General features: G+C 39.0%; 1 protein-coding gene across 1 annotated transcript in view; it reads right to left on the bottom strand.

Annotated features, from left to right (window-relative positions):
• Window positions 1-22,960, bottom strand: part of LOC124720387 (protein DDI1 homolog 2) — a 157,731-nt gene extending 134,771 nt beyond the window's left edge. Inside the window, exon 1 of the mRNA XM_047245722.1 lies at window positions 22,591-22,960. Coding sequence (XP_047101678.1) covers window positions 22,591-22,840 — 250 coding nt within the window. The 5' untranslated portion in view covers window positions 22,841-22,960. The remainder of the gene's footprint in view (window positions 1-22,590) is intronic.
• Between the last annotated feature and the right edge of the window lie 4,548 nt (window positions 22,961-27,508).

Raw genomic sequence — 27,508 nt, 5'->3', positions numbered from 1 at the left:
CAACGCAGCGTCAGGAGACGCTGCCTCTCTTCGTGGGTCCCGACGCCCCGTCGCGTCCAGTACTAGAAGCTGCGCCCGTGGTCACAGGCGTGCACCCTGACCTCAGTTTTCAGTCGGTGTTTCCCGAGGCCCCGCGCAGCCAATGCTGGGGTGCGGACCGGGGACTGCCACCGACAACAGTCTCCATCCCGGTCTCTTCTGCTACGCCTGCAGTCAGACCCTTCCCCCGCCGTCGACGCTCGCCACGTCATTACTCAACGACGGTGCGGCGATTTGGGGGGGAGGAGTGTTATATCCTAGCCAGTAATGCCACCCGAGCCCACTGACAAAAGGTTGGCAGCATCAAAGTCCGGACGCCGTCCGCATAAGCAGCGCCAGCGAGACAGGAAATCGCCGCAAGTCTGCGCGCGCCACCGCGGGCTTCTGGTTTCTTAAGCGCTGGAGTCGCGAGCGCTAGGACAGTTCTGTATTCGCCGCTCAGTTGTATACTCGCCACCGAATTGTGTACTTGCTAGTCAGTTGGGTGTTCATCGCAGCAGAGTTTTTGTTTGTCGGCAGCCGACGCTGACCTAGCCGCTCCGACTCGAACTAGACAGATTTTCGTAGACACGGAGTTCACGACCTTGTTTCTGTATTTTCGTGAATAAAGATAAGTACCGACTTTTATTTAATCTGAGTGTTTGGGCTTTCATCTTTCTGTTCACTGTTCCAGCGGACCGGTCGGCCCGCTATTAAAAGTGTGGCGGTGACTTCGTAAGCCGTTTCTACAGCGAATTGCTTGTCGCTACGAACACCGCCACAAAAATATTGATACACAACATGTCACATATTTTGAAAACTCTGGTACATGCTGACACTAATGTTTTGCTGGATCCCACGTGAAAACTGCTGAACAGCCACAACAACAATAGTGGATTTTAAACAACTGAAAGTCCAGGTTGGAACAGCCTTAGTAGCTGGAGCCAGTGGACCTGTGTGTGAAAGTTACTGACATATGAATGTGTTTGAGTTTTCTACTTCTGAAGTAGGAGTCCATCCAAAAACTGAAATATTTCTAGCATTCTTTATTGTTGCGTCTGTCTGTGACTCATGAAGTATTTAATTCATATAACTTCTGAACTACTTTTTCATTTAATACGTATTTAACATTTGTGTGTTTTAATTAACTGAATAATAAATATACAAATTTTGTGAAGGATTTGCATAAATATTTATGCAAACTTTAATAATATTTAAATATCAAAAAAATTAAACATTTCCACTGAATATTTGTGACAATCACTGAATTTTTTGTTACATATATCATAGAACATTTGGTCTTCTAGCTCACATTTGGCAGGAGATGGTTGTGTAGCGAGTCTTACGTTTGTGGTTCCGTAGAAAGCAGATACATTTAGTTGGAATTTGTGGCTCAAGGGAGCAAATGGATGTTAAATTTTGTAAATCTGATATTTGAAGAGTTGAAAATACAAAAGACAATGAGACAAACTTCAGGGCAATTAACAGAGTAAAACATTATATCTTTGTGAAGTAAACAAGCCCTTCAATGACGCTTCCTTCTGAATAATTATGGAAGTCCGTTCAGTGGGCAAGTCATTAAAGTGGCGTGTTACAGACTCGATACCTCCTATCTCTGATGAATACTGGATTTCATGAATAACTGATTTTTAAAGGTCAAAGGTGACTGTCTTAAAAAAAAAAAAAAAAAAATTGTACGGCTATGAACCCCAGCCACAACAAATTAAAAATATATCCCCTTGATCATGACAGGGTTAATCTGATAGAAAAGCTGTAAAAGGCAAAGTATGGAATAACATTAACACGATGTCTGCCCCCCCGCTCTCTCTCTCTCTCTCTCTCTCTCTCTCTCTCTCTCTCTCTCTCTCTCTCTGTGTGTGTGTGTGTGTGTGTGTGTGTGTGTGTGTGTGTGTGTGTGGTGACAACACTGTCTGGAGTGGCAACCTGCCAGCCACTACATCTCCAAGCCAGAGCACTGTTGTGACATCGAGCCCGGTGCAGTTTCCACACTGGACAGCTGACAGATGTAACAGCCACAAAACAGTCACCCGGAATAAACGAAATGTATGGGATGGGGTCACACTATTAATAGCTTCAGGCTTTTATTTGTGGACTGGGGAATTCTGTTTGTGCTCATCAGCCTCGTGGACTCCTAGAGATCCAACTGTAGAACCACACTTTCTGTTCGCAAGGTAGAAAATAAATATTAAGAAACCTATTATATGTCGTCATCGTTGCTGCTGTTTACATTCCAAATACTGCTTCGATATAGCTTTCACAACTGCTCTAGCCTGTACAGGACTCTTCATTTCTTTGGACCTCCTTATTGTAGTCAAACTGGTGATTGTGTGGAATTTCTACACCCCCCCCCCCCCCCCCAAACACTTTCCTCCACTGGCAAATTAATGATTCCTCAATTTCTAAGCCTGTGTCCTATTGATCTCTCCCTCCTATTAGGCCAGGTGCGCTATATATTTCAGATGACCGATGCAGACCACTGCTCTGGAGCTCACAGTTACTTGCTTAGCACAGAGAGTTCACCAAATCATTTTCAGGCCACCGCTCAACCATCCCATTCTCAAGAAAAACGTGGGAAAAATAAACACCTGAATTTTTCCAGAATCTTTCATGGCAAGCCTGAATTTCTCTTATTTTATTACGTTAGCCGTTTATCCTTGTGTAGATGGAAGCCAACAAAATATTTTCACATTTTGAAAAAAATGGTGACTGAAATTTTGTGAAAATTTGCTGCAATGGAAAACACCATGTTGATGATTTTATTCATATATATAATAAACAGTAGTGGTAAAAGGCCACAACCCTGTAACACTTCTGTCTGGATTCTGCCCCACTCTGACAGTTTGTCCCCTTTATTGATACATAATCTGTTCTGTATTTTGCATATATTATCAATAAGTAGCTGGGGAACTGGATTGCACACTAGAATCCATAATAATTTGTAGAATCCATAATGATTTGTTTATGTTGAATTTATTAAAGGCTTCTTAGTTAGTTAGTTAGTTAGTTGGTTGCGTGTTCCATTGATCAATCACACAGTACGGTAGCAGTTATGGTGTGGAATGTGTCAAGTGCACAAGTAATGCACATATGAAACAAGATTTTTTAATATATATGTATTGCAATACAGAGTTAAAGATTAATATTTCTATTATTTACCCCATTCCCTTAAATGGCACAAAATGCATATACTATATTTATAGATTTATTTATTCCTATTCACGAATTCATCTATGGTACAGAAGGATTACTCAAGGAGATAAGATTTCAATTTATTCTCGAAGCTATTACTGCTGTCTGTCAGACATTTTATTTCATCTGGTAATTTGTCAAAAATTTTTATAGCGGCTTATTTTACCACTTTCTGTGCCAAAGATAGGATGAGTAAAGGATAGTGTAAGTCTTTCTTTTTTCTGGTGTTATAATCATGAATGTCACTGTTGTTTTTAAACTGGTCCAAGTTGTTGAGAACAAATTTCATTAGTGAGTAAATGTACTGTGAGGCTGTTGTAAGAATTCCCAATCTTTTAAAAAGATGCCTGCAAGATGTGCAACTATAAATCCCACACATTACTCTACCCACTTTCTTTTGAGCAGTGAATACTTTTTGTCTAAATGTTGAGTCACCCCAAAATATTATTCCGTATGGTTTCAGAGAGTGAAAGTATGCAAAGTATGTTAGCTTACTAATTTCTATATCCTCAAAATTGGTAATTGTTCTGATTGCAAAAGTTGATGAACCTGGTCGCTTTAGAAGATGCAAAACATGAATTTTCCAATTAAGATTCTCATCTATATGTACACCCAAAAACTTAGTATGCTCTACCCTGTCTGCTGTGTTATATTTACTGAAGGAACTGTACTTTTTGCAGCAGAAAATTAGATTTAGTGTGTTTTTTCAAAGTTTAGAGAAAGCCCATTTGCAGAAAACCAATTAATGACTTTTTCCAAAGACCTTATTTGTAGTCAATGATGGCAATATGTGTTTCTAGATTAAATTCTCTACATTTTTCTATTAGAATTCTCAAATCTCACTCAGATTGAAGAATTACAACTGGTACGTTCAGCTCTGCAAATTATTTGTTTGTTCCACAGTACCAGTTATGTGACAAAAATCACATTTTGATGTAATAAACTAGTTAGACGCGCAAGTGAATTCGAACATACTTTTTGTGTAAAACACGAATCAGTAAGCATTTGCGTGCCTTTGTGAGTGCACATACGAGATTAAATAAAGTGTAGTGAAAGTGAATATTTTAATTGATTTGTAGCACCAGAATACATTTTTGACCAATTATATTCATTATTTATGTATACCTACTTTAATTTATAATATATTTCAAATAATTCAGCCAACTTCAACAATGTTTGACCTGATTATATTTCATTTTTATTTTAATGTGGAAATTCTAATGAGCTGCTAATTCTCCACGATGGATATGGTTGCTATCAATTGTTTGTTACTACTGGGACAGGGAGCATTTCAAAATTCACTATGATCAACAGAAAGATCAACTAAAATTCAAATCCAGATGAGCAGAAGCACTCTGCATGCATGACAAAAAGAGCAGAGAGATAGGCCTTCAGGCAGCACAGAAACAGAACTACAATGCACAAAGCATCACTATCCAACAAAACCGGTACCAGATGAGGTTACCCAAACTGGTGCATTAGAGCACTGGCTTCAGATTACAGGCACAAGGAAAAGAGGTAAAAGAGGAAATTGTAAAGGACAGATGGTGTGATGAGTAAATGATCATATGTGCCAAAACAAGAGAGTTAACTGTTTACAAGAATTTCAAAGGTATATTTTATTAAACATAATTAATTAAAATGTATGTCACCGTGTATTTTTCATTTTTTTATTCTCACAAATCCTATCAGTGTATCATCAAACTGTAAAATGAAAATCTCAGTAAATGAAATTTGGGGGATTCCATTGTCACGGGTGGGACAGTTGCACTACGTTTTTCAACAGTCAGATGCTGATATAACATGAAGTATAAGTAGAAATAAAGTAAAAATTGACTGGTTGCCTTAGAAATAATTGTTTTACCTTCCCTTTAAATCTGAATGTCAGAAGTTTACATATTGAGCTGTTATTCATCTTTAAAACTTTGTCACGGGTGGGACAGCAAATAGACGTAGCATTGAATAACCACCAACATTTTAGAAGAATTCTGTGATTTATACACTTATTTTCTCCTGAAAATATTGAATTCACATTAATAAAAAATTCTCTACATGACATAATATCAATAAATATTAGATTAGTAATACTTACTTACAATAATTGCAATCAAAGACTGTCACGGGTGGGACAAGGAATTGTCACGGGTGGGACTCATGTTAAGTACAATCTTTTTTTTTTTATTTAAACTGATTTTATTATGTCAGTTAGCTATGAATCAGTAGGTAACATATACTTAGAGGACACTTTAAGTTTTAATAACTTTGTAGAACATTTTTGTTGCTTATAAATAATATAAATTTTGGTATGGTATTAGTTTACAGTTCTGAGTACTTAATTATTTCACTTGAAGAATGTACCACTTTGAAAAAATACACTTGGCCTCTCACCCACTTTCGAAAATGTCTAAATTGCCAGGAAACTCATAATATAAGGTGTCCCTAACATGTTTGACATTTGGATTCGGGAGAATAGCAAGAACTTGTTTAAACTCTATGTAGGATACATCCTCCTCGTCAGCTTTAAATACCTTTGCTGAGTCCCCAACAGATCGCATACACATAATCTGTATTTCCCCATTGTCTTCTACACTTCTCTGTGCAATTGCAGCGTATCTGTATGTAGTGGATTTCTTTCTTGCAGTTTGGAACTCAACTAAAATAAATGTTCCTGCCATGATTTGTTCCACAGCTGGTTCTGAACCTGTAACTTCTTGGGAATTGGATGTCAACAGGACATCAGGATATGATTCCTCATCACTCATCTCAGAATCTGTGTAGATTAGTGAATATATGTTGGGTGAAAGTGGGAAAACCTCCACTTTCTCTAAATCTGATTTTAGGAAAGTTCTACCACATACTAGGTTACAGGTATTGTAACCGTTGAAGTAATGCTTGCTGCGAATATCTTTTATTTTTTTAACAGCTTTCCAGTGGCCATCCAGAAGGTCTCTGTTTTCATCAATATGATCTTTCATCAGAAGAAGAAAGTTTATTCCAGAAACAGATGATTTGGCACAGTCTAAAAACTCCTGTGCATTGCTGATGATGACTTTTCTTTGCTTAACTTTATTCCAAACAGCCCTTTTTGTTACAGCTCCAATGCCATCCACTGCACCTTTCCCATGTGATGTTGCAAAGAAAAACCATTCTCCAGACACTCCAAAGTCTTGCATCATGTAGCAGAGGTTAGAAATGGTGAATTTGTTCTTAAATTGACCTGCGCAACCATCAGAGAAAATTCGTATCGAGGTCAAATTGGGAAGCTCTTGTTTCAGCTTACTTATTATACTCTTCAAACATGCATAAACTGAGTACTTGTCGTGGCACAGTTCATCGCTCACAATTGCAAATGACTGTAGCCCTTTTTTCATCCAAACACAAATAGTGACCACTGTAATCTGTGTATGACTCCAGTGGGCACTTTGTATCTCATCTTGTGCTAGTGCTACATAGTTTTCTGCAAAATCTATTTGCAATACCACTTCATCATCACTAACTGATGCTTTCGCTGTCTTGAAAGCTCCAGATTGCATCCTTTTGACAAAGAAGTGCTCTTTGAATGTTTTTAGTTGAGACTGAAGATCAGAGAGAACTTCACAAAGTGTTCCACTGGTAGTAGTCTGTTTAGGGTGACACTCATGTTCGGTCCATTTTCTCCAAGATATTATGTCACACAAATCAAACTTTCCATCTATTAATGCGTGTAAATTCATGATGCATATCTTGCATTGACTTGTCATGCATATTTCACTTTCTACATCACAGCAAACAAGATTCATAAGGTGAGTGTGAGTAGCAGGGAAACTAGCTATTTCTTTGTGAATGGCTTCAATGATGAAGTTGAAGTTAGCATGATATCTGCACACACATACATTGTGAGGCATTTGAGACGTTAGAACAACATTTTTAGGTCGCAACTAGTAGAATTTTGAAATCTTGATATCAATATCTGGATTGTCTTGCTTAAAAAGAAAAAATGCTTCCTTAACTGTCATATTCATGTGACGTTTTTGCAAGCTAACTCTTTTCCCAGTTTCATGGTCTACAATAGACTTTACATCCTTTATGCCAGATGTCTGCCTGCTGATTTCATCATTTGTGAAAAAATTTTGTATTTTGAGCAGATTATCACCTGTAAGTTTTCGAGATGTCTTCTTCACTACTGGGAAAATCTGCTTTACTACCTTTTTAGGTAAGCTTTCACTTACAAGCTTTTTTATTACTGCTGATTTTTTTGAGGGGCTTGAAGGAAGCAACTTCTTTACCCGAGAAACAGCTTTGCCAAGGGACTGAGAACATTTATATGATCCTAACTGGGAAATACAGGTCTCAGACTGATCTTCAATTAATACGGATTTTAGTTTAAGTCTGTACTTCCTTTTTCTTTCAGCTTCCCTCTTTCGATATTCCAATAAAGATTTTTCACTGGAGGATACCTTCATCTTCATATTTTCCCTTCTTCTTTTATCCCGCTCTCTTTCTTTTTCTTTATGGACATTGTACTTGCTGGTATCTTTCTTCAGTTTTTCTCGAAGTTTTCTCATACGCTCTGCTGATGCTGTTTTCCCCATTTTCTGAATAAACAGTAAGTTTTTATTTAGTGTAAACCATCAAAGCACTTGTTATATCAACCAATTTAACTTCACAATAACAAGAAGTGTTAAATGGTTTAGATTTGACTAACATCCAAAAATCTGTCACGGGTGGGACACAATTTCTTTTAACATTTATAGATGATCATTTACAACTTAGAAGGTGCCTTATGGTTCATTGGATGTTTTTATTTGTTTTTCTTACTTCTAACCTAAAATATATAGAATTACTATAATTGCTGAGTTAGAAGGTAAACTTTTTCATGTTTTTTGTCACGGGTGGGACACTAAATACATAGTAACTTTTGTGAATTAGCTGCATACTTAATAACTTACCTTTCTTTAAAAACTGAAGTTTGTCAGGAAGATAAGATTCTGCTCTTGAAATTAAACAATTAAAACATCAACAATTGCTGCAACCCAAATTTAAACAGCTGCCAACACAAAAAGCAAACCTTTTGTTTTCCATCCTCATCTGTAGAATCGCCAACTTTGTTTAACTATATTTCCTCAGCTAATTATGTAATTTTTATAATTTTTTCAGGACAGTAAAATTCAACTTTTGTAGATTCAAAAAACTATAACATTGTTAAATTTGCCATTTTTTCAAAAAATAAGCCTCAGGCTCAGTTTGGCATGGAATGACCCATTTGCAAGTGTCGCAAAGCACCTGTCATTGCAAAAATGTAATGTACCTCATTATACCAGATAGGTTTAGCATGTCTAAGACAAAGAAGCCAAGGGCTATGTTGGCAGCAGCTTAGCTAAAAGCACGCCATTCCGAGCCATGCCTGGGCAGAGGAAACAGACAATATATGTCCCATAACACAGGACAGGGAGGGCTTCCTTGAGGAGTAAACACTTAAAAAAAAAACTCCACGTCCTTCATGATGTAGGTTGGGTGTGGGGCAAATAACCACTCACTGCAAAACTGTCACATTACAAAATCAGAACAAGAACCTCAGATAATACATGGGACACCTCCCAATTGGAAACGTTCCAGTTTTTATCGATTGCAGAAGCTTACTCCAAGATATGCAGACATTCTGAAGAAAGCTAATCTACTACTAATGTTATGGTCAAATACAGTCAAACATTCTCTCGAAGCTGTGGTTCCACACATTTAAGGCAAATAAAAAATTTATAGTTTCCACAATACGCATGGCTGAGGATGACATGGTGATCAGTTGGTACCGTCGGGCCTTCAAGGCTTGTTCAGATGGAGTTGAGTTTTGTTTAGTTTAGATTTAATAATGTATCATTCCCTTGCCATCTTCACCGAATACACACTCAAGGTAACCTGTAGCACGAATCTGATGGAACACTTCCTGGCAGATTAAAACTGTGTGCCCGACCGAGACTCGAACTCAGGATCTTTGCCTTTTGCGGGAAAGTGCTCTACCATCTGAGCTAGCCAAGCACGACTCATGCCCTGTCCTCACAGCTTTAATTCCGCCCAGTACCTTGTCTCCTACCTTCCAGGTTCGCAGGAGAGCTTCTGTGAAGTTTGGAAGGTAGGAGACGAGGTACTGGTGGAATTAAAGCTGTGAGGACGGGGCTTGAGTCGTGCTTGGCTAGCTCAGATGGTAGAGCACTTGCCCGCAAAAGGCAAAGGTCCCGAGTTCGAGTCTCGATCCGGCACACAGTTGTAATCTGCCAGGAAGTTTCATAACAGTACAGGTATCAATAACGTGTTTTTTAGTGTAAACTGTATGCAAACCAGCAAACTGATTTCATACAACTAACACATCATCAACTATTAACATCTACTATACCAAGCCTTGTTCATGTAAAACTCTGAAACACTTACAGATGGGTGTATGTCCTTCTGGCTACAAGTCACAAGAAATAAATAAAAAATAAGTAATGCAACCGACATTCAGAACATGACTTCATCACAGGAAAATGACAAAAGATTTGGCAATAGTAACTTGGAACACATGAACAGCATCAAAACCTGAAAAAATGAAAGAACCAGCTCAAGAAGACATGAAGTTTAAGTGTAATACTGTGACACTACAAAAAGCGAGATGGCAAGGACAAGGATAGACAGATATGCCTCCGTATTCTCCACTGTATAGTTGACCAGAAAGAAGGACAGGTCTATCTGCACCAGGGCTTATAATAAGAGATTAGGAGAAGTCTTTTGGAAACTGAATATATAAATGAAAGACTTGGCAAGCTGAGAATAAAACAAAAAATTAAGAATATAACATTAACAGTGCCATACATGTAAACGTAGGCTTCCGCGGCCATTGTCTTCTTCAATAAAATTCTTCAGGGTATCAGACCGCATCGTCATAATTTTAAAATGCGCCAACGTTTCGGCCAGCGTTGCAGCCCCTGATGAAGGCTAGCTGCAACGCTGGCCGAAACGTTGGCGCATTTTAAAATTATGACGATGCGGTCTGACACCCTGAAGAATTTTATTGAAGTGCCATACATACCAACAGAAGAAGCAGAAGAAGAAATAAACAGTTTCACATAGCCCTTGAAAGTCTGTGTACTAAAATACTAAACCTCAACATGTTGCCAGTTTCAAGTGACTTTAATACACAGGTTGTGCAAAATGAATGTCGATGAGTATCAGGGACATACACTTAATATGAAGAAAGTAATTAGAATGGAGCTATGTTATGTCAGTTTGCTGCTAGAAATAAGTTCCTCATCCAGAGTACCTGTTTTCCTCACAAACGAATACATTTTGGAATTCGGAAGTCAAGTGTAAGTGAAATAGCTGATCAAATAGACCACGAGTTAGTAAAAGCATGATGATCCATGTCAGTCGTGGATGTACGGAGCTGCAGGGATCCAAACTGTGATTCAGACCACTATGCTGTAAAAGTCATAGTGAGAGAGAAGTCAGCTGTAATACATAAAAGTGGAATAGGAAAACAAGATAACTGGACTATAGAAAAACGGAATCATCGTGAAATTTTAAAAACTTACCAAATGAAAACTAAAGGTGTCCTAAAGGCTGGCAACAAAACAAAAGAGGGGAAAAGGCATCAGAAGAAATAATTGGAGTAAGAATGGCACGACATGTATGGTTTGATGACAAATGTGGACTCACAATAGAACATAACAATTCAGTAAGAATGAGAATGCTGAACACAGAGAGAGAGAGAGAGAGAGAGAGAGAGAGAGAGAGAGAGAGAGAGAGAGAATGAATAAATGTGGAGGTGTATAAAGAATTAAGGTCTAATGCTTATAGCACATGTAAGAAAAAGAAAAGGATTGGCTGATAGGAAACTTTCAAGAGAGAGAAGAATTAAAGGACCAGAACAAAATATATCATGCAAAAGGTACACAAAAACCATCTAAAAATATAAATGGTAAGATAACTAGAGCAGACAAAAAACATTGTAGAAACGGGCAGAATATTTGGAAGACACGGTCAGTAACAACTCAGGCCAGATATCAAGAGATCCACATGAAGAGAAGGAGAATATAGGGACAATAAAAGAGGAAAGGAAACAAGCAAAATGACCAGCAATGCACTAGGTCGAGTCTGTGATATATAAATTGAAAATTAACTGTGCATGAGGTGAAGATGTGATAGTGTCACAACTTACAAAATTTTGCTGTAACCTCTAAAGTGTGAAATACATGCACTAATAAACAAGATGGAAAAATGAAAGCATGTCTGACAATTGAAAAACAGGAGTATTTCCTGCATATCAGAAAAGAGAAAAGTTAGCTTGTGAATATTATGGAGGTGTAACTTTATCGAATACAGCAGCCAAGATATTTTCTCCGGTGCTGAATGAAAGGGACATATACATCTTGTCTAATCATAAGAACAACCAAGTTAAGAGGTGTGTGTGTGTGTGTGTGTGTGTGTGTGTGTGTGTGTGTGTGTGTGTGTGTGGGCGCGCGCGCGCTTTTTTTTTCCTCTTAGGTTACCACTTGTCGAAGGATAGCTTTTTCTTTTCTTTTGTGCGTGCCTATCGAAAACTCCACGCTTTTGCTTTCCAGTGAGTGGTTTCCTTCAATCCGAAAGTATATACATTCTACAACAAAATTTCCTATAAGTCAAGAGTATACTATTCCCTTGTGCGTCCATTTGTTACATATGAGTCAGAGATGTGGACAACAACAGAAGCAAAATCGAACAACCAAAGGACATTTGAAAGAAAAATTCTGCAAAAAATTTGTGGGTCTATGAGAGGGGCAGCGAGTTGGAGAGTAAGCTACAACCATCAAAAACAAGAGCACACACCTGGGAATAATACAATGAAATTTATTAAATCTCTAAGAATATGCTGTTTAGGACATACAGAGAAGGTGACAGCTGTCAGGTTGCCCAAACGAATAATAAAAGATAGATTATATACCGGCAGAAGGAAAGCTGACCACGAGCTAAGTAGCTGGACAATGTATTAGCTGACCTTAACAAGATGGAGATCCAAGGACGGAAGAGAAAAGGAGAGAACAGATGTTTGGAGGAAGATTATTGAGGAGGCCAAGGCCCATCAAGGGCTGTATTGCTGAAGATGAAGGTATAACATATCTTCGATCTGACTTTATATACACAAAAATATCATTTTTGAATTTTTTTCCTGTCATGTAGAAATTTATTCAAGTTATGTCAAGCTTCTATTCTTCAGCCCCCTAACACTCCCACAGGGATGAAGAAGACAAAATTAATTTAAGCTTGCGCAAAACATTTAGGCAGTCATTCTCACATACCATATACAATCAGAACAATGAGGTGTCCTGACGTGTGCTACTGTGCTAAGTACCACTTCACAGTGGATTGTGGAGTATGCATGCATATGTAGATCACCGACTTGTAATGAATGGCCGTGATGACAATGGCATGGTAGACTACAGCCATCTAGCAAGTCTACTGACTCTACAGCTGTCCACCTCCATCACTCAGTGGTTGGTGTGGCTGACTGCCATACAAGGGACCTTTATTCAATTCTCGGCTTGGTTGGAGATTTTATCTGCTCATGGCCTGTGTGTTGTGCTATATTCATTGCCATTTCATCGTTGTAGAGGCGCAAATCACCGAAGTGGAATCAAATAAAAAGACATCCACTAGGTGGCTGAACAACTCCAGATCAGGTCTCCCACACAAAAATGCCATACGATCATTTCCTTTCAATCTCACAACCACAGTACCAGAGCTCAAAATAATTTCCATACCCAGTATACATTGCTGTCTAGTGTGCAGATGGACCATTATACTCCGATGCAAAAGGCTTATGAATTGCAGGTACACAAAGCTGAAAAGTGAAGCACTATGTATTCAGAAATGAAGCTGAAGGATACATTTTCACTCACTCCTTCAATAATTTGTCAGAATATTAGAACTCGGGGAATACATATGAGCCACGTGGAGTGGCCGCGCAGTTTGAGGCGGATTGCGCGGCCCCTCCAGCCGTAGGTTCGAGTTGTCCCACGGGCATGGGGGTGTGTGTTGTTCTCAGCATAAGTTAGTTTAAGTAGTGTGTAAGTCTAGGGACCGATTAACTCAGCAGTTTGGTCCCTTAGGAATCCCCATCCAATTAGGAATTCATGCACTACATATGAATGAACAAATGAATGAATTGTGATCCATCTTATGCACAGTGCATGTTTGTTTATGCTTCCTCACCAAATTCTGTAACTCCACTGCAATGATAAACCACTTTAAAGTTTTGCTATGGAAATACTGACAAGTTTTTAGAACTAATATATTATCTGCACTCCCATTTAACACCTGAGTGGGAAGGCCCCTTTTTTATAACATGAGCGGGCACGTGGCTTACTTTGTACACATGTAAAGAATGGCTGTCTTTTGTTACCAAGATAAACATGTATGAGCAAAATCACAGTTTAATCTTGGTTTGGTTAAACAATGATAAAATAAACTTACATGAGCTAAATTGTCGTTTCATAAACAGCATTAAAATAAACATTAATTATATCATTCTGTTGCCGCATACAAGTGTTACCCCACAGTAATGACCCGCTTGAGGCATTAAAAACCACAGTTGCATCAGATTCCAGCCAACCATTTATCTGATTGCTATTATCTTGTAGACAACTGCTTCATTGTGGGACTACGCCACTACTTCAGAACCTAGATCATTTATTTGCAAGAATTTCAAATTTTTCCTCACCTAGCTCGCTGTTTATTTCACATTACTGTTGTTCACTTGGACATATGAGAGCACCACTTATCACAGTGTTAACTAAAGCAATAGTGAAGGAAGAGTTACAGGTTCACAATTGTAAAACAACAATGCAATGGTACAAGACAATTATTATTTGTGGTTGGTGCACTTTATAACCCACTCTAGGGTTAAATTTTGTTCCATCAATAATAACTTAACAACCATGAAGAACTTTAGTCCAATCAGCAAAGGAAAATTAGGGACAAAATCGGCATAGTCACAATTTTTTTTTAAGTGGTAAACGGGGGAGGGGGGCTGTAATGAACAACATACTAAAAATCCTGACCATAGGGTGTGAGAGTGAGGGTGGGGTGTGGGGGGCATTTAAAGATCTCCTTTGTAATGACTGCAGTACAAAATTAAACTGCATTAAGGACCTACCCATTTTTTCTCTATATAACTCCCACATTGCAAGGGACTGAAAAATCTCTGGTTATTAAAAATAGTATTTTAATGGTATAAAATTAATGTAAATTGTTAAATAAAGAGGGTGAAGAATGAACATTAAATGTTTATATCACATATGAGGCATCATTACAACTTGAGCTCTAGGGTATAACTTGATGGAAAGGTGGAGATAGATGTTAGAAGCACGGAGGAACATAGGTCATCTTTTTACAGCTTGAAGATGTCACATGCATCACTCCAGCCTCAGCTCTTCCAATATCTGAAGAGGCTTAAATTGGCTCCCTCTGCAGCAGAAGTAGGTCACCTATATGTTACAGAACTTCGCACATTTCAACACAAGCCAAGCAATGCATTGTGGCAGATTACTGTCCTACATTTAAACATGACTACAGAATTTTACACGAAGGAAAACTACACCATATGTTCTCGTTGAAACAATTATGAAATGAAAAAGGAACATTATTTGGGGGAAAAAAAGGGTTGCCATGCCCCACAATACCAAAACACATATAATGCAGTGTCCAGTGCAGGTCCTCTATGAAACACAAAACAACATTGTTCTTGTTGCAAATCTCAGTCCAATGACTGGTTTGATGCAGCTCTCTGTGCTATTCTATCCTGCACATCCTTTCTCACCTCTGATTAACTACTTCCTTTTGAAGCTGCTTACTGTATTTGCTTCTTGTCCTTTTTCTACACTCCCCCCCCCCCCCTCCCCCCAAATACTAAATTGATGTTCCCTTTATGTCTCAGAATGTGTCCTATCAACAGATCCCTTCTTTTAGTCAAGTTGTGCAACATATTTCTTTTTGTCCCAGTTCTACTCACTACTTAGATTAGCTACCCACCTAATTCCAGCATTCTTCTGTTGTAGTATCACATTTTTAAAAGTTTCTTTTCTCTTTTTGTCTAAACTGTTTATCATCCGGGTTTCATTTCCATACATGCCTACACTCCAGGTAATGGCCTTCAGAAAATATTTCTTAACACTCAAATCTATATTTGATGTTAGCAAATTTCTCTTGTCCAGAAATACTTTTCTTGGCATTGCCAGTCTACATGTCATATCCTCTCTGCTTTGGGTGCCATCAATTATGTCAGTGTCTTGTATATTAATCTAACTTCCTCAGCATCACTGGTGTAACTCGTTTATGTTCCATTACCCTCGTTTTGCTTTTGTTGATGTTCATCTTACAAACCCCTTTCAAGACACTGTCCATTCTGTTTGAATGCTCTTCTGCATCCTTTCCTGTCTGACTGAGTTACAGTGTCACTGCCAGACCTAAAAGGTTTTATTTCTTCTTCCTGAATTTGACACCCTTCACCAAATTATCCCTCTGTTTCTTTTATTGTCTACTCAGTGTACAGACTGAATAACATCAGGAGCAGACTACAATACAATCATGGTCTCACTCCCTTCTCAACTGCTCCTCCCCCTTTACAGCCCTCAACTCTTATAACTGTCATCTCATTTCTACACAAGTTGTATATAGCTTTTTGCTTCCTCTGTTTTACCCCTGCTACCTTCAGAATTTCAAAGAGTGTTATTTCAGTCAACATCGTCAAAGCTTTCTCTACGTCTGCAAATGCTATAAAGCAGAAATTTGCCTTTCCTTAACCTATCTTCTGAGAGCAGCAGTAGCATCAGTAAATTCCTCTGAGATCCAAACTGATCTTCCCTGAAGTTGGCATCTTCCAGTACGTCCATTCTTCTCTAAATAATTCATTTTAGCATTTTGCAACTGTAAATTATTAAACTGAAAGTTCGGTAATATTCACATCTGTCAGTATCTGCTTAGTTAAAAAGGCCAGGGCAGGAGGTGGGGGCTGGGAGGGGGTGCAAACAAACTAACTGGCATCAAAAAGACCAGACCAGTTACGGTATAGAGCTCTACTTAAAAACCAATAGTGCTACACAAATATTAAAACAGATGGCACTACAAGTGTCTAAAAGCAAGACCAATGCATAGCAAAAACTCATGAACACTAAAAATATTCAGTACTGACTACATCAGATGACATGTCCACAATACCCCCCCCCCCCCCCCCAAAAAAAAAAAAAAGAAAACCATTCCTCATATAACTAACATTGTAAATCTAACTTTATCAACATAGGTAAAACACATTCCACAAACCAAGATCCAACATAATTACCAACAACTAATGATACAATCCAAAATCCCTAAAAAAACTTGCATTACTACCAATTTCAGTCTGCAAGACGCAAAATTATGTACACGAACACACATACCATACATACTACAACAAACAGAGAAAACCAAAAGACATACATACCAACCACAGTCAGGTGACACACAAGTCTAGCAATAGCAAAAACAATATGTCATCAATACAGTCTTTCAAATAGCAAGCCTAGACTTATCAAACCAAGAATCGCTCCAGATAGAATGACATACATTGTCCCGTCAGCACCACATACACTGGTCCCTAATGCAAGATGCAGCAACTTTGGTCAATCTCATACCTTCTCCACAAACTCAGCAGTTAAACGAAATAACTGCAGAAATTTAATGGTACTCAACATGTCCTCTCCCACTGCAGCATGTAGGGTCCTACTCGTGAACTTTGTTGCCACATCCACAATTAACAAAAAACAAAATAGAAAATTAAATTGCAACCTGTAAAATAGCACACTGCACTAATAATTCCAAACTAGAAAAAAAGTCCACGGCCCATAACTGCCAACATTAAAATAGCTCATACCAAACCACGACAAACACTTTCAACATTGAAACTTCCTGGCAGATTAAAACTGTGTGCCCGACCGAGACTCGAACTCGGGACCTTTGCCTTTCGCGGGCAAGTGCTCTACCAACTGAGCTACCGAAGCACGACTCACGCCCGATACTCACAGCTCTACTTCTGCCAGTACCTCGTCTCCTACCTTCCAACTTTACAGAAGCTCTCCTGCGAAGGTCCCGAGTTCGAGTCTCGGTCGGGCACACAGTTTTAATCTGCCAGGAAGTTTCATATCAGCGCACACTCCGCTGCAGAGTGAAAATCTCATTCTGGAAACTTTCAACATTATTGTCACAAACAGCACTCAAGGAGTCTAATATCACTAACAACATTCAAAAACAATTTATAAACATAAAGATTCCATACCAGAGGGCACCACCACATTCTTCATCACACCCTCTGCAAACATGATCTATTTCAAACACACTGCACCACCATGATGTCACATAACACAATACAGTTATATTATGGGTCAAATAAAATGAGTGGTATCGAATGCTCGAGTAGAATCTAAAAGTATATCTATGCCATACTGCAAAGAGGTCTTTTTTTTCCCCTGAAAAATACAAGTTTGGAAATATAAGGGTTAATTAGTATAGTCCTGATCTATCATCCTAGTGTTGTACAGGAACAACATTAGTGACTTCTTCACCAGCTGTTTATAAGGAAGGCAGTTGTCCATGTTTCATTCAAAAGGAAGTTGTTAGCTGCTCGCAAGTTAACAGTACGAAAATTAGTCACCCCTGTGCACTTTGATATGAATTGTGAAGCCTTTCCAGAAGAGGCAGTAATCGAGTCACATCCTCAACTATGTGCACACAGCCTCTACATGAGCACAAGGCAGTAGTGATAACCGAGACATTTATGTATCAAGCAGATAATGTAAATAAACATGGCTAAGTGTACAGACATGACAGTGGTAAAAAGTTGCGAAGTTGCTGCATTTGTTGATGTGGCAGACTGTTCAATGTGGCTATGCGCGGTGTACCACATGTGGCCACGACAATCATCATCAGAATCGTGGTCGGAAAAAGATATTGACCGAGAGCAACTGGAGACACATTTCATGGCCTGTGAATCAAAACTGGTTTGAAACACAACGGGAATTGCTGCAGGCAGTGAATGAAGGTCCATTTCAAGCCATTAGCAAGAGAACATTGCAAGAGGAACTGCATGCAATGAACATTTAGAGTCGGTCTCCTCAAAAGAGGCCACTGTTCACACAAGCACATCAAGACGACAATAGAAAACTTCATCGCGCTGAAAGAATTTGCGACTCATTTTCTGAACACTTTCCACACTATTAGGCCTTGACTGGCCAGTAAAATCACCTCACTTTAACCCCACAGAAAATCTGTAGGACATATTGTAACAGCAAGTAAAATGTCTATATCAGTACCCTCCACAATTTGATGGAATTGCGTGATCAAATCTTCAGAGGGTGGTTTAACCTGGATGCAACATACTTGCACAACCTTGTGGACTTACTTCGTAACTGAACCCAGGTGTTTACCAAGACCAGGGATGGCATTGCAAGGCATTAAATGATGCCTGTAGTGATTTCACTAGGGGTGACTAATTTCTGATTTGGTGCTGTGTAAATTAAGAACAGGGTGAAGATACATTGCACTAAATAATAGTGCAATAATTACAACACCAACTTTCTCCTCTAAATGCACAAATATTTAATTGATTCCCACATACCTAGGGAGAAATGAGCCTCGTGATAAAATACGAGAAATCAGATCTTGCACTGAAAGATTTAGGTGTTCATTTTTTCATGTGCTATTTAAGAGTGGAATGGTCACAGTCTCAAAGTAGTACTATGAGCACTCTGCCAAACACTTCAAGTGTGAATTACAGAGTAATCACATAGAAGCGAAAGTAGTGAATAATATGATATGCGCAGTCACCTTTGACCAAAGTAATCCTGTCAACAAGGCAACTTTTCGGGTCTAGTGCAGCAGGGGATACAACCCGTCGGCTTTGGACAAGGACGTCACAAGCCGCCAGAGAGCAGTTTACCATTTTCGCTTTTGCTGTTATGTTTCAGTTTAGTTTTTTTACTGATTGCTTAATAAAGTGGATCTGTTTATTCTATCTCGTGAGATTTTTTTTTAAAAAGTCAAAAAACACTTATCAGCCACTGAAGGGAGCTACAACACTAAGAAGAATCGCTTCTCGATTGGCCACTTGTGACGTCATTGTCCAAAGCCGACGGGTTGTATCCCCTGCTGCACTAGTCCCAACTTTTCACCAGCACTACTCAACTGCTATGACAGCTATAATATTGTTGGGCATAATTTTAACTATGGAAGTATTGTGACCTCCTTAGGATGTCATTTTTTAGATTGCAATTTCAGTGGAGCGTAAATAATACTACAGAGTGCACAATGTAGGGGGGGGGGGCAGATCATCACGAGACATTCATTGCCTTTTCCAACTCACAACGAAATTACCACTTTCCTTCCTAACCTAGACCTCAGATTACACCACAGAACAGTACCATCACAAGAAACAAGCACATAAAAACAAATCATGCTATAGTTTTCAGTACATGTTTATATTTTCAGAACAACAATGAAAGCTGAGGCAGATGCTAAACATCAATGAGTTGCCGTAAATAAATTTGTATTTTATGAAATGTGGCACCAAAACATATCATTATTTCCAAGCGTATGCCACTCACTGAATAAACATTGGGACTGCGTATATACAAAGTTTACTGTGCACTCAATAACCAGTTTCTAACTTAACTAGTACATTAGTCATTATTTTCACTGCTGAGGTTTGTTGCCAGGATTAATAACAACACTGCACAAACAGACACCATTATATAACTCTGTTCTTTCAAATGTTAGTTTACTGCTGAACCTCTCTCGCAGGTTGCAAACTTTGCTGATAAAATAAAACAAATTTCAAACTCATAAAGTGCTTCTGAGTTTCCAGGCATCAACAAGACTCTCCAGTGACCCACTAAAGAGAAGAGGAAAATTCTTTCTTTACAAAAGGCACAGTTTCCTTAGAGCATTGTCACATAAATTTAATTACCAACTGTAATTACATCCTTATATTATAGTGTTTGATGATATCTATTTTGCGTAACAGGAAATGTTTCATCAGTTTTCTTCTTTTCATGACATTATTGTTTTATAATAATCAATGTATATAAAATATGAAATATTTTTCAAACAAACAGAAAAAAAGAGGATATTTCTGTAGTAGTGGTGGCAACAGCAGTATCTGGATTAACTGGTGCTTTCAGTACTGCTTCACCAATTTGCAACCACAGTGTCACTTTTTAACTTTTTCTACACCTCTGTCTACACTAGAGATCACTGTCACTGCAACCAATGTTCCGAAAAATAACAAATGCAGAAAAATATTACCAATGTCCAGTTTGCACATACATGATGTCATACACCAAAACATTATTATGCCATGATATGAAGCCAACATCCATTATCAGTATTTTCAGTTGACCCAGACTTTCTAAATGGCAACTGGCACAACAGATCTCATACAAATATAGTTTCTACTTGCCCATATCACTGCATTATTACCATAATAATTGCACACGGGCAGCAGAAACAAAACTTTCCTAAATAATACTTTTTAAGTGAATGTATGTTGTATATTAGTTTGTGCTGAAGACAGCTGTAATGTGGAGAAATGAACGTCATTTTTCCTTCTGGTACTGTAATTATATGCGTCACTGTTCCTTCTGAATGGCACTGGATTATTTACAACAAACTTAATGAGGAGATGAATACACTGAGAAGCAGCAGTACAAATGCCCAACTTCTTTAACAGATGTCTACATGGTGATCCTGGGTGTCCACTATAGATTATTCTTACAGCATATTTTCTAGCAATGATTACTTACTCCAGAACTGAGTCTGATTTCAACACAATGAAAATATTCAAAACGTCTACTTAATGAATTTTCTCTTCACTAGATTTGCAATGATTCTAAATGCAAATGAGGCTGAACTAAGATATTCTAAGAGTTCCAAAATGTGTTTCTGTATGGTTTAAATTCTCATTGATATGGAAACATAAATATTTTGAAGTCTGCATCCTATTTATCGTTTCCTCATCACATGTTATGCTTATCACTGGTGCTGGACCTCTAAATGTTCAGAACTCAATGTGATTTCAACACAAAGAAAATGTTAAGTATTTATAATGTGATTGCAAAAATCCTTAAAACAAGGGAGATGGCAACACATAAACACAGAAGACCATTTTAAGAGAGTTTTGTACTCAAACAGTCTGCCTACAACTTACAGAATGATTTAACTAAGTACTGTTTCCTTAAAGTACTCTATATTAATCTTTTTTATCTTCAAAGTTTCTTTTCAATGAAAAGTACAGATAACCATACAAAGCAAACATTATTGCCTGTTATGAGCTAGAGAATTGGTCTCATGGTGTAAAGCTCGTTTAAAGATTTATCTCGGAGCATGATGGTACCCTTTGAACAGGTACTATGTTTCTTATATACATTTAAATGGCCAAAGGGAGGAAAACAGCGTGAATCAAAGGGGTTGACCTATAGTAAAAGTGGACAAAAGCCATTCGCAACAAAACTGTACAGAGAGGTGGTAAAGTTTGTTCCAGGATCAGTTAATTCAGATATGAATGTAGCTATTAAAACTGGGGCACTGAAATGAACAAGAAATCTGGATTCTCCAACAATGCCAGGTTGGCGTACACAATCGAGAAAATTTCAACAAATGGATTACAGCAACCAATAGAAGTTAATAAGAAAACCTAAGAATCCATTTGCTGTCTGTGTAGAATCTGAATTAGAAGTATTGCTCAGAGTAAAAAACAAAAAAAAAAAAAAAAATGATAAAAATAGTGAGAGAAAATCTTCCTGTTGTTGAAACGTTAGTTACACAAAAGATTCTACTTCTTGTTTATGATAGGGCAAAACCACTATTACGTAAATGCTACTAATAAAATCTGTACCGCCAGTTATTTCTACTATTTCAAATTCTTCAACGTCATAATTACATAGCACAATACAAATGCATATAAAGCCATGTTGCAGAGTGACACAGCATCTTCTGACGTCTAATGCCAAATATTTTAATGTGCCAAGTCCCAGTACGTATTTGAGTTTAATTTCCAAACAATATGTTCCGTTCTGCTTAAAATGTTGCATGAAAAATGCGATAAGCAGCTAACGATAATTCGTTGAATGAGTGAAATATTACTGTTCTGAAATGAGAGATTTCATCATTTCAACAGAGTACCCTTCTTGCCTCATGTATTATTTGTGCTAGTAAAACATATTTAGAAGCTCTAGGTAGACGCCTTCACCATATGGAATTGGCTGATCTTGAAAGCGTATGAACGTAGTATACACTTAAGGTAAAATCTTAGGGCGCACAAGCTCTCACTGATGTTAAATTACTCAAACATACCTGCGGCGCTGAGACTCGTAGACGAGCCCTGCATACGCTGAAGTATCACAACATCCCCATCAGCAACGCCGTGCTCTTTCAGCGATTTTCTGTCATCTGTCAGTGGCCGACCGCTGTATACAATTAGAATTTCCCTCGAAGGAAACCCCGACTCCATTTCACATAGCGCTTTGAAGTTCTCCAGCTCCAAGTCCTCGCTCACGTCGAGGACAAATATTTCGTCCGCAAGAGTTGTGACCGTCACCCTCATCGTCCTTAATGGAAACACTAGTTATCTGCACAACAGCAACTCTTCAAGCCACAATAGCCAACACAGACTCGGACCTGAATGTAAACTATCAACGCGAGACACCAAAATAAGCAACCTCACGCCGCCATCTTCGTACGAGTAGGTGCTACCACCATGACGGATTTTAAAAATGAAATAATTCAGGCAACAGTTTTTTTACTTACATTACTCTTCTGGTGTTTATTGCCCTTGTTATCGGGAAGCACTTAATACATATATCACCGTTCAATTCAATCTATTTGAAACGTTGGAAAAAGCTGGGTGATAATATTGTCGTAGGAAAAATTACTGCACAGACGGGCCACGTCGCTGAAAAGTAGAATAACGGGGGGCGTTCCCGATTACTGTTTCAGTTTACGTCAGTCCTTTGAAAGGAAGGGCGGGATAGGATGTGCGGTCCATTGCTCATGCAAGAAGGTGGGTATTCAATACAATAGAGTGCCTTGAATCCCACCCTTCTCCGGCATGAGCATCGTGGTTGCAAATTTGAGCAGACGACCATGTGCATTAGGGTGCTCATGTTCGCCAACAATAGACCATTGATCATAAACGCTATTTAAATAGGGTGCTAATACATTTGACGGGTCATTACGCATAAATCGTAATACGATTGTAATAATAATTATACAGATGCTGCAAATAAAGCAAACAACAACTTCTTACTTAGGGGTGTAGGTACCCACGCAAGCGTTGTGGAAATAGCGTTACCACTTTAGTTCTGTGATGGTAAATAGCCCAAAAAGTACAACCGAACACACAGAATAAATAAGAGGCAGTCAAATGAAAATGAGGCACATGGAAACAACTAAGGAAACTGTTTATTATTTCAAAAGTAATCGACACAACTGTTGATATAATTATACCAGTACGAGAGAAGATGGTCATTGCCTTCATGGAAAAATGTTTGCAGTACTTACGGAACCATGATTGTACCAAGGCATGCACCGTTTCATCAGAGAATGACAAGTCATTGCTACTGTGCAACATAGATTTCGGCCCACGATTTCCTTGCAAAAGCATTTCAGTGTAGTAATGTGACAAGGACATTACAGAAGTGCCCGATTCCACCCGTCTGATTTTACCCAATAATGTCATCAGTAAAGCGGAAACTGGTAGTTGCAGCGAATATAATACCGGCAGGGTGTCAATAACGTCACTACATACAGACCGTACGCCAACAAATGGGAACAAAAATAAAAATGATGCAGTAATGTCTCACCCCAGAAATAAAATGAAACTAACGGACAACGTCGGAAAACTGGGGGTTTAGGAACAAGCTATACATACATCTACAAAAAAACACCGCACCATCCAAAACAAATAACATCTAAAAAAAATTAAATTACAACAACCTGCTACACCAACAAGACGACAGGAATCAGACATTTCCCTTGACCTATATAGTTCAACTGCAACTATTGATACCAAAAACCCAATAGCTACAATTCTAAAAAGTGGAACCAAAACCCAAAGAACCAAAAAATCCGAATCCCCACATTCATTACATGAATTAAAACACAACCGACCTACTGTAAATATATAACAGACAAAACATTGCAGTTACTATAGAATAAAACCAAAACAGAAATTAATGACTGATTAAAGCCTCCGGCAATACCACCTAGGTTGGCCACAGCGCGCGCGCGCACACACACACACACACACACACACACACACACACACATTACATACATATAGAATGACAATTAATGTAATGGAGCATGTTGTAAATAAAGAAACACAATAAAATTCTTATAGGGTCCTGTATTAGGACTTTGTGAAAGAAGATAGCTTGTGCTGTACTTGTAATGCCTGCTTGAAGAAGGCCCAGGACTCTACAAAATTCTGCCGGTTGTCAGAGAGGATAAGTGGCACCTTTATAAATTATGACATTATTCAAGAGTTTTCTGATGTTAGCAGGGAATTCTTCAGAGTGCTCTGTTACGATTTCAACATATTTAGAATAATTATCAAGAAAGGTGCATGCATAGGTAACTGTGCTGAGAATTCCATCTAGTAAAATTTGGGAGCTGCAACCTAAGACCATTCCTTTCCTCAACCAAACATGTGGTTGATGATGCAAGGCTCTGGCTGCCAATGTGAGAAAATTTAATTTACCAATGTTTGCCTAATGTTTTCACTAATGAAGTAGTTGTAAGAATGGGTTAGTATTTTGAGTAAATTAAGCATAAGAATTTAAATTGAACTAATTAATTGTCAGTATGAACAAAAAATTTCACACAGTGGGCTTTATATTATGACCACTTACCTAATAATCTGTATGTCCACTTTTGGGATGGATAGCAGCAGTGACGCGGCATCACGTGGAAGCAATGAGGCCTCAGTAGGTTGCTGGACGTAGCTGGCACCAAATCTGCACCCAAAAGTCACCCAATTCCTGTAAACTCCAGGGAGGGGGTCTGAAGAGCTCTGATGCCACATTCAAATCACTTAATAGACGTGTTCGATCAGGTTGAAATCTGTTGAGATGGAGATCATCACGTCCATTGGAACTCACCACTGTGTCCCTCGAACCATTCCATCACACTCCTGGACTTGTGACATTGTGCATTATCCTGTTGAAAAATGCCGCAGCTGTCAGGAAACGTGATCATCGTGAAGGGGTGTACGTGGTCTGCAACCAGTGTATGATACCCATTGGCTGTCACGGTGCTGTGCGTGAGCTTCATTGGGCCCACGGATGACCATGTGAATGGTCATCAGAGTATAATCGAGCCACCACCAGCTTGTCTCCATTCTGCCATACATGTGTTGAGGGACTGTTCCCCTGGAAGACAATGGACTTGCGCCCTCCTGTCAACACAGTGAACAAGGTATCAAGATTCTTCAGACCATGCAATGCTCTGCCACTGCATCAGCATCCAGTGCTGAGGGCCCATGTTAACTGACAATCAACATCCATCCCTAAAAACTGGCTATTTGCTACACAGCCTGTCAGTTTATCATCTGTGCTTAGTGCAACAGAATTTTGTTCCTTCTTTATGCTGAACTGCATACTGTTTGTTTTCTTTATATTCAGTCTCAGTTTATTACATACTGGCCAATCGTAGACCTCCTTGAGAGTTTCCTTTCCTTTCTTCAATAGGCATTCTGGTGTTTTACCAGTGATTATGATGTTGCTGTTACCATCAAAGGGAGCTTTCTCCTCATGTATTATACTGTCTGAAAACTAACAAAGATATAGAGGGGCTGGCCAGTACTTACCTCAGATCAGTACAGCCGATAGATACACAAAAAACAGAACCGAAAATTTACGTTCCTAGCTTTCGGAACAAATGTTCCTTTATCAGGGAGGAGAGAGGGGAAAGAAAGGGAAGAAGGGAAAGTAGATTCAGTTACTCACAACCCAGGTTATGAAGCAACAGGGAAAGGAAAATAGGGAGTGTAGCAAGGATGGAGGCATGGTTGTCAGAGGGAAGCCAAAGATATTCTACTGTAAGTACTGTGCCAGCTTCAAACCAAAGAGGATGCATACAGAAGTAAAGAGGTATATAGTATAAAGATAAACACAACTATGTAGGATGAAAAGATGCGTGAATGGCTAAAGAGGAGAGGGAAAGAGAAGAAGACTGAAGAGTAAATGGGAGTTAGGTTGTTTAATGTAGGTTCAGTCCAGGGGGATGGCGGGATGAAAGGATGTGTTGGAGTGCAAGTTCCCATCTCCGCAGGTCAGAGGGACTGGTGTTGGGTGGGAGAAGCCAAATGGCACATACGGTGTAGCAGGTTCCTAGGTCCCTAGAATTATGCTGGAGGGCATGCTCCGCTACTGGGTATCGGACATCTAGGCGGACTGTTCGTCTGTGTCCATTCGTGCGCTCAGCCAGTTTAGTTGTTGTCATACCGATGTAAAAGGCTGTGCAGTGCAGGCATGTCAGTTGATAAATGACGTGTAGTTTCACACGTGGCCCTGCCTTGAATTGTGTATGTTTTACCAGTAGCGGGGCTGGAGTAGGTGGTTGTGGGGGGATGCATGGGGCAGATTTTGCAGCGGGGTCAGTTACAGGGGTAAGAATCGCTGGGTAGAGAAGGTAGTCTGGGAATATTGTAAGGTTTAACAAGGATGTTACGGAGGTTAGGGGGGCGACGAAAGGCAACTCTGGGTGGTGTGGGGCGAATTTTGTCAAGGGATGATCTCATTTCAGGGGTTGACTTGAGAAAGTCATATCCCTGGCGGAGTAATTTGTTGATGTTTTCGAGGCCAGGATAATATTGGGTGACAAGGGGGATGCTTCTGTGTGGTCTGGGGGTAGGAACATTGTTGTTGGACGGGGAGGAATGTATTGCTCAGGAGATCTGTTTGTGGACAAGGTCTGCAGGATAGTTGCAGGAGAGGAAAGCACTGGTCAGGTTATTGGTGTAAATGTTGAGGGATTCGTCATTGGAGCAGATACATTTGCCACGAATACCTAGGCTGTATGGAAGGGAGCGTTTGATGTGGAATGGATGACAGCTATCAAAGTCAAGGTATTGTTGTTTGTTTGTGGGTTTGATATGGACAGAGGTGTGGATGTGAGCTTCGACAAGATGAAGGTCAACATCCAGGAAGGTGGCTTGGGTTTTGGAGAAGGACCAGGTGAAATTCAGATTCGAAAAGGAGTTGAGGTTATG

The sequence above is a fragment of the Schistocerca piceifrons genome, chromosome 11 (genome assembly GCF_021461385.2).
Source record: "Schistocerca piceifrons isolate TAMUIC-IGC-003096 chromosome 11, iqSchPice1.1, whole genome shotgun sequence".
In the NCBI taxonomy this organism is placed as follows: domain Eukaryota; kingdom Metazoa; phylum Arthropoda; class Insecta; order Orthoptera; family Acrididae; genus Schistocerca; species Schistocerca piceifrons.
The sequence above is the reverse complement of the archived record's forward strand: the minus strand, read 5'-3'. Positions and strand labels throughout refer to the sequence as shown.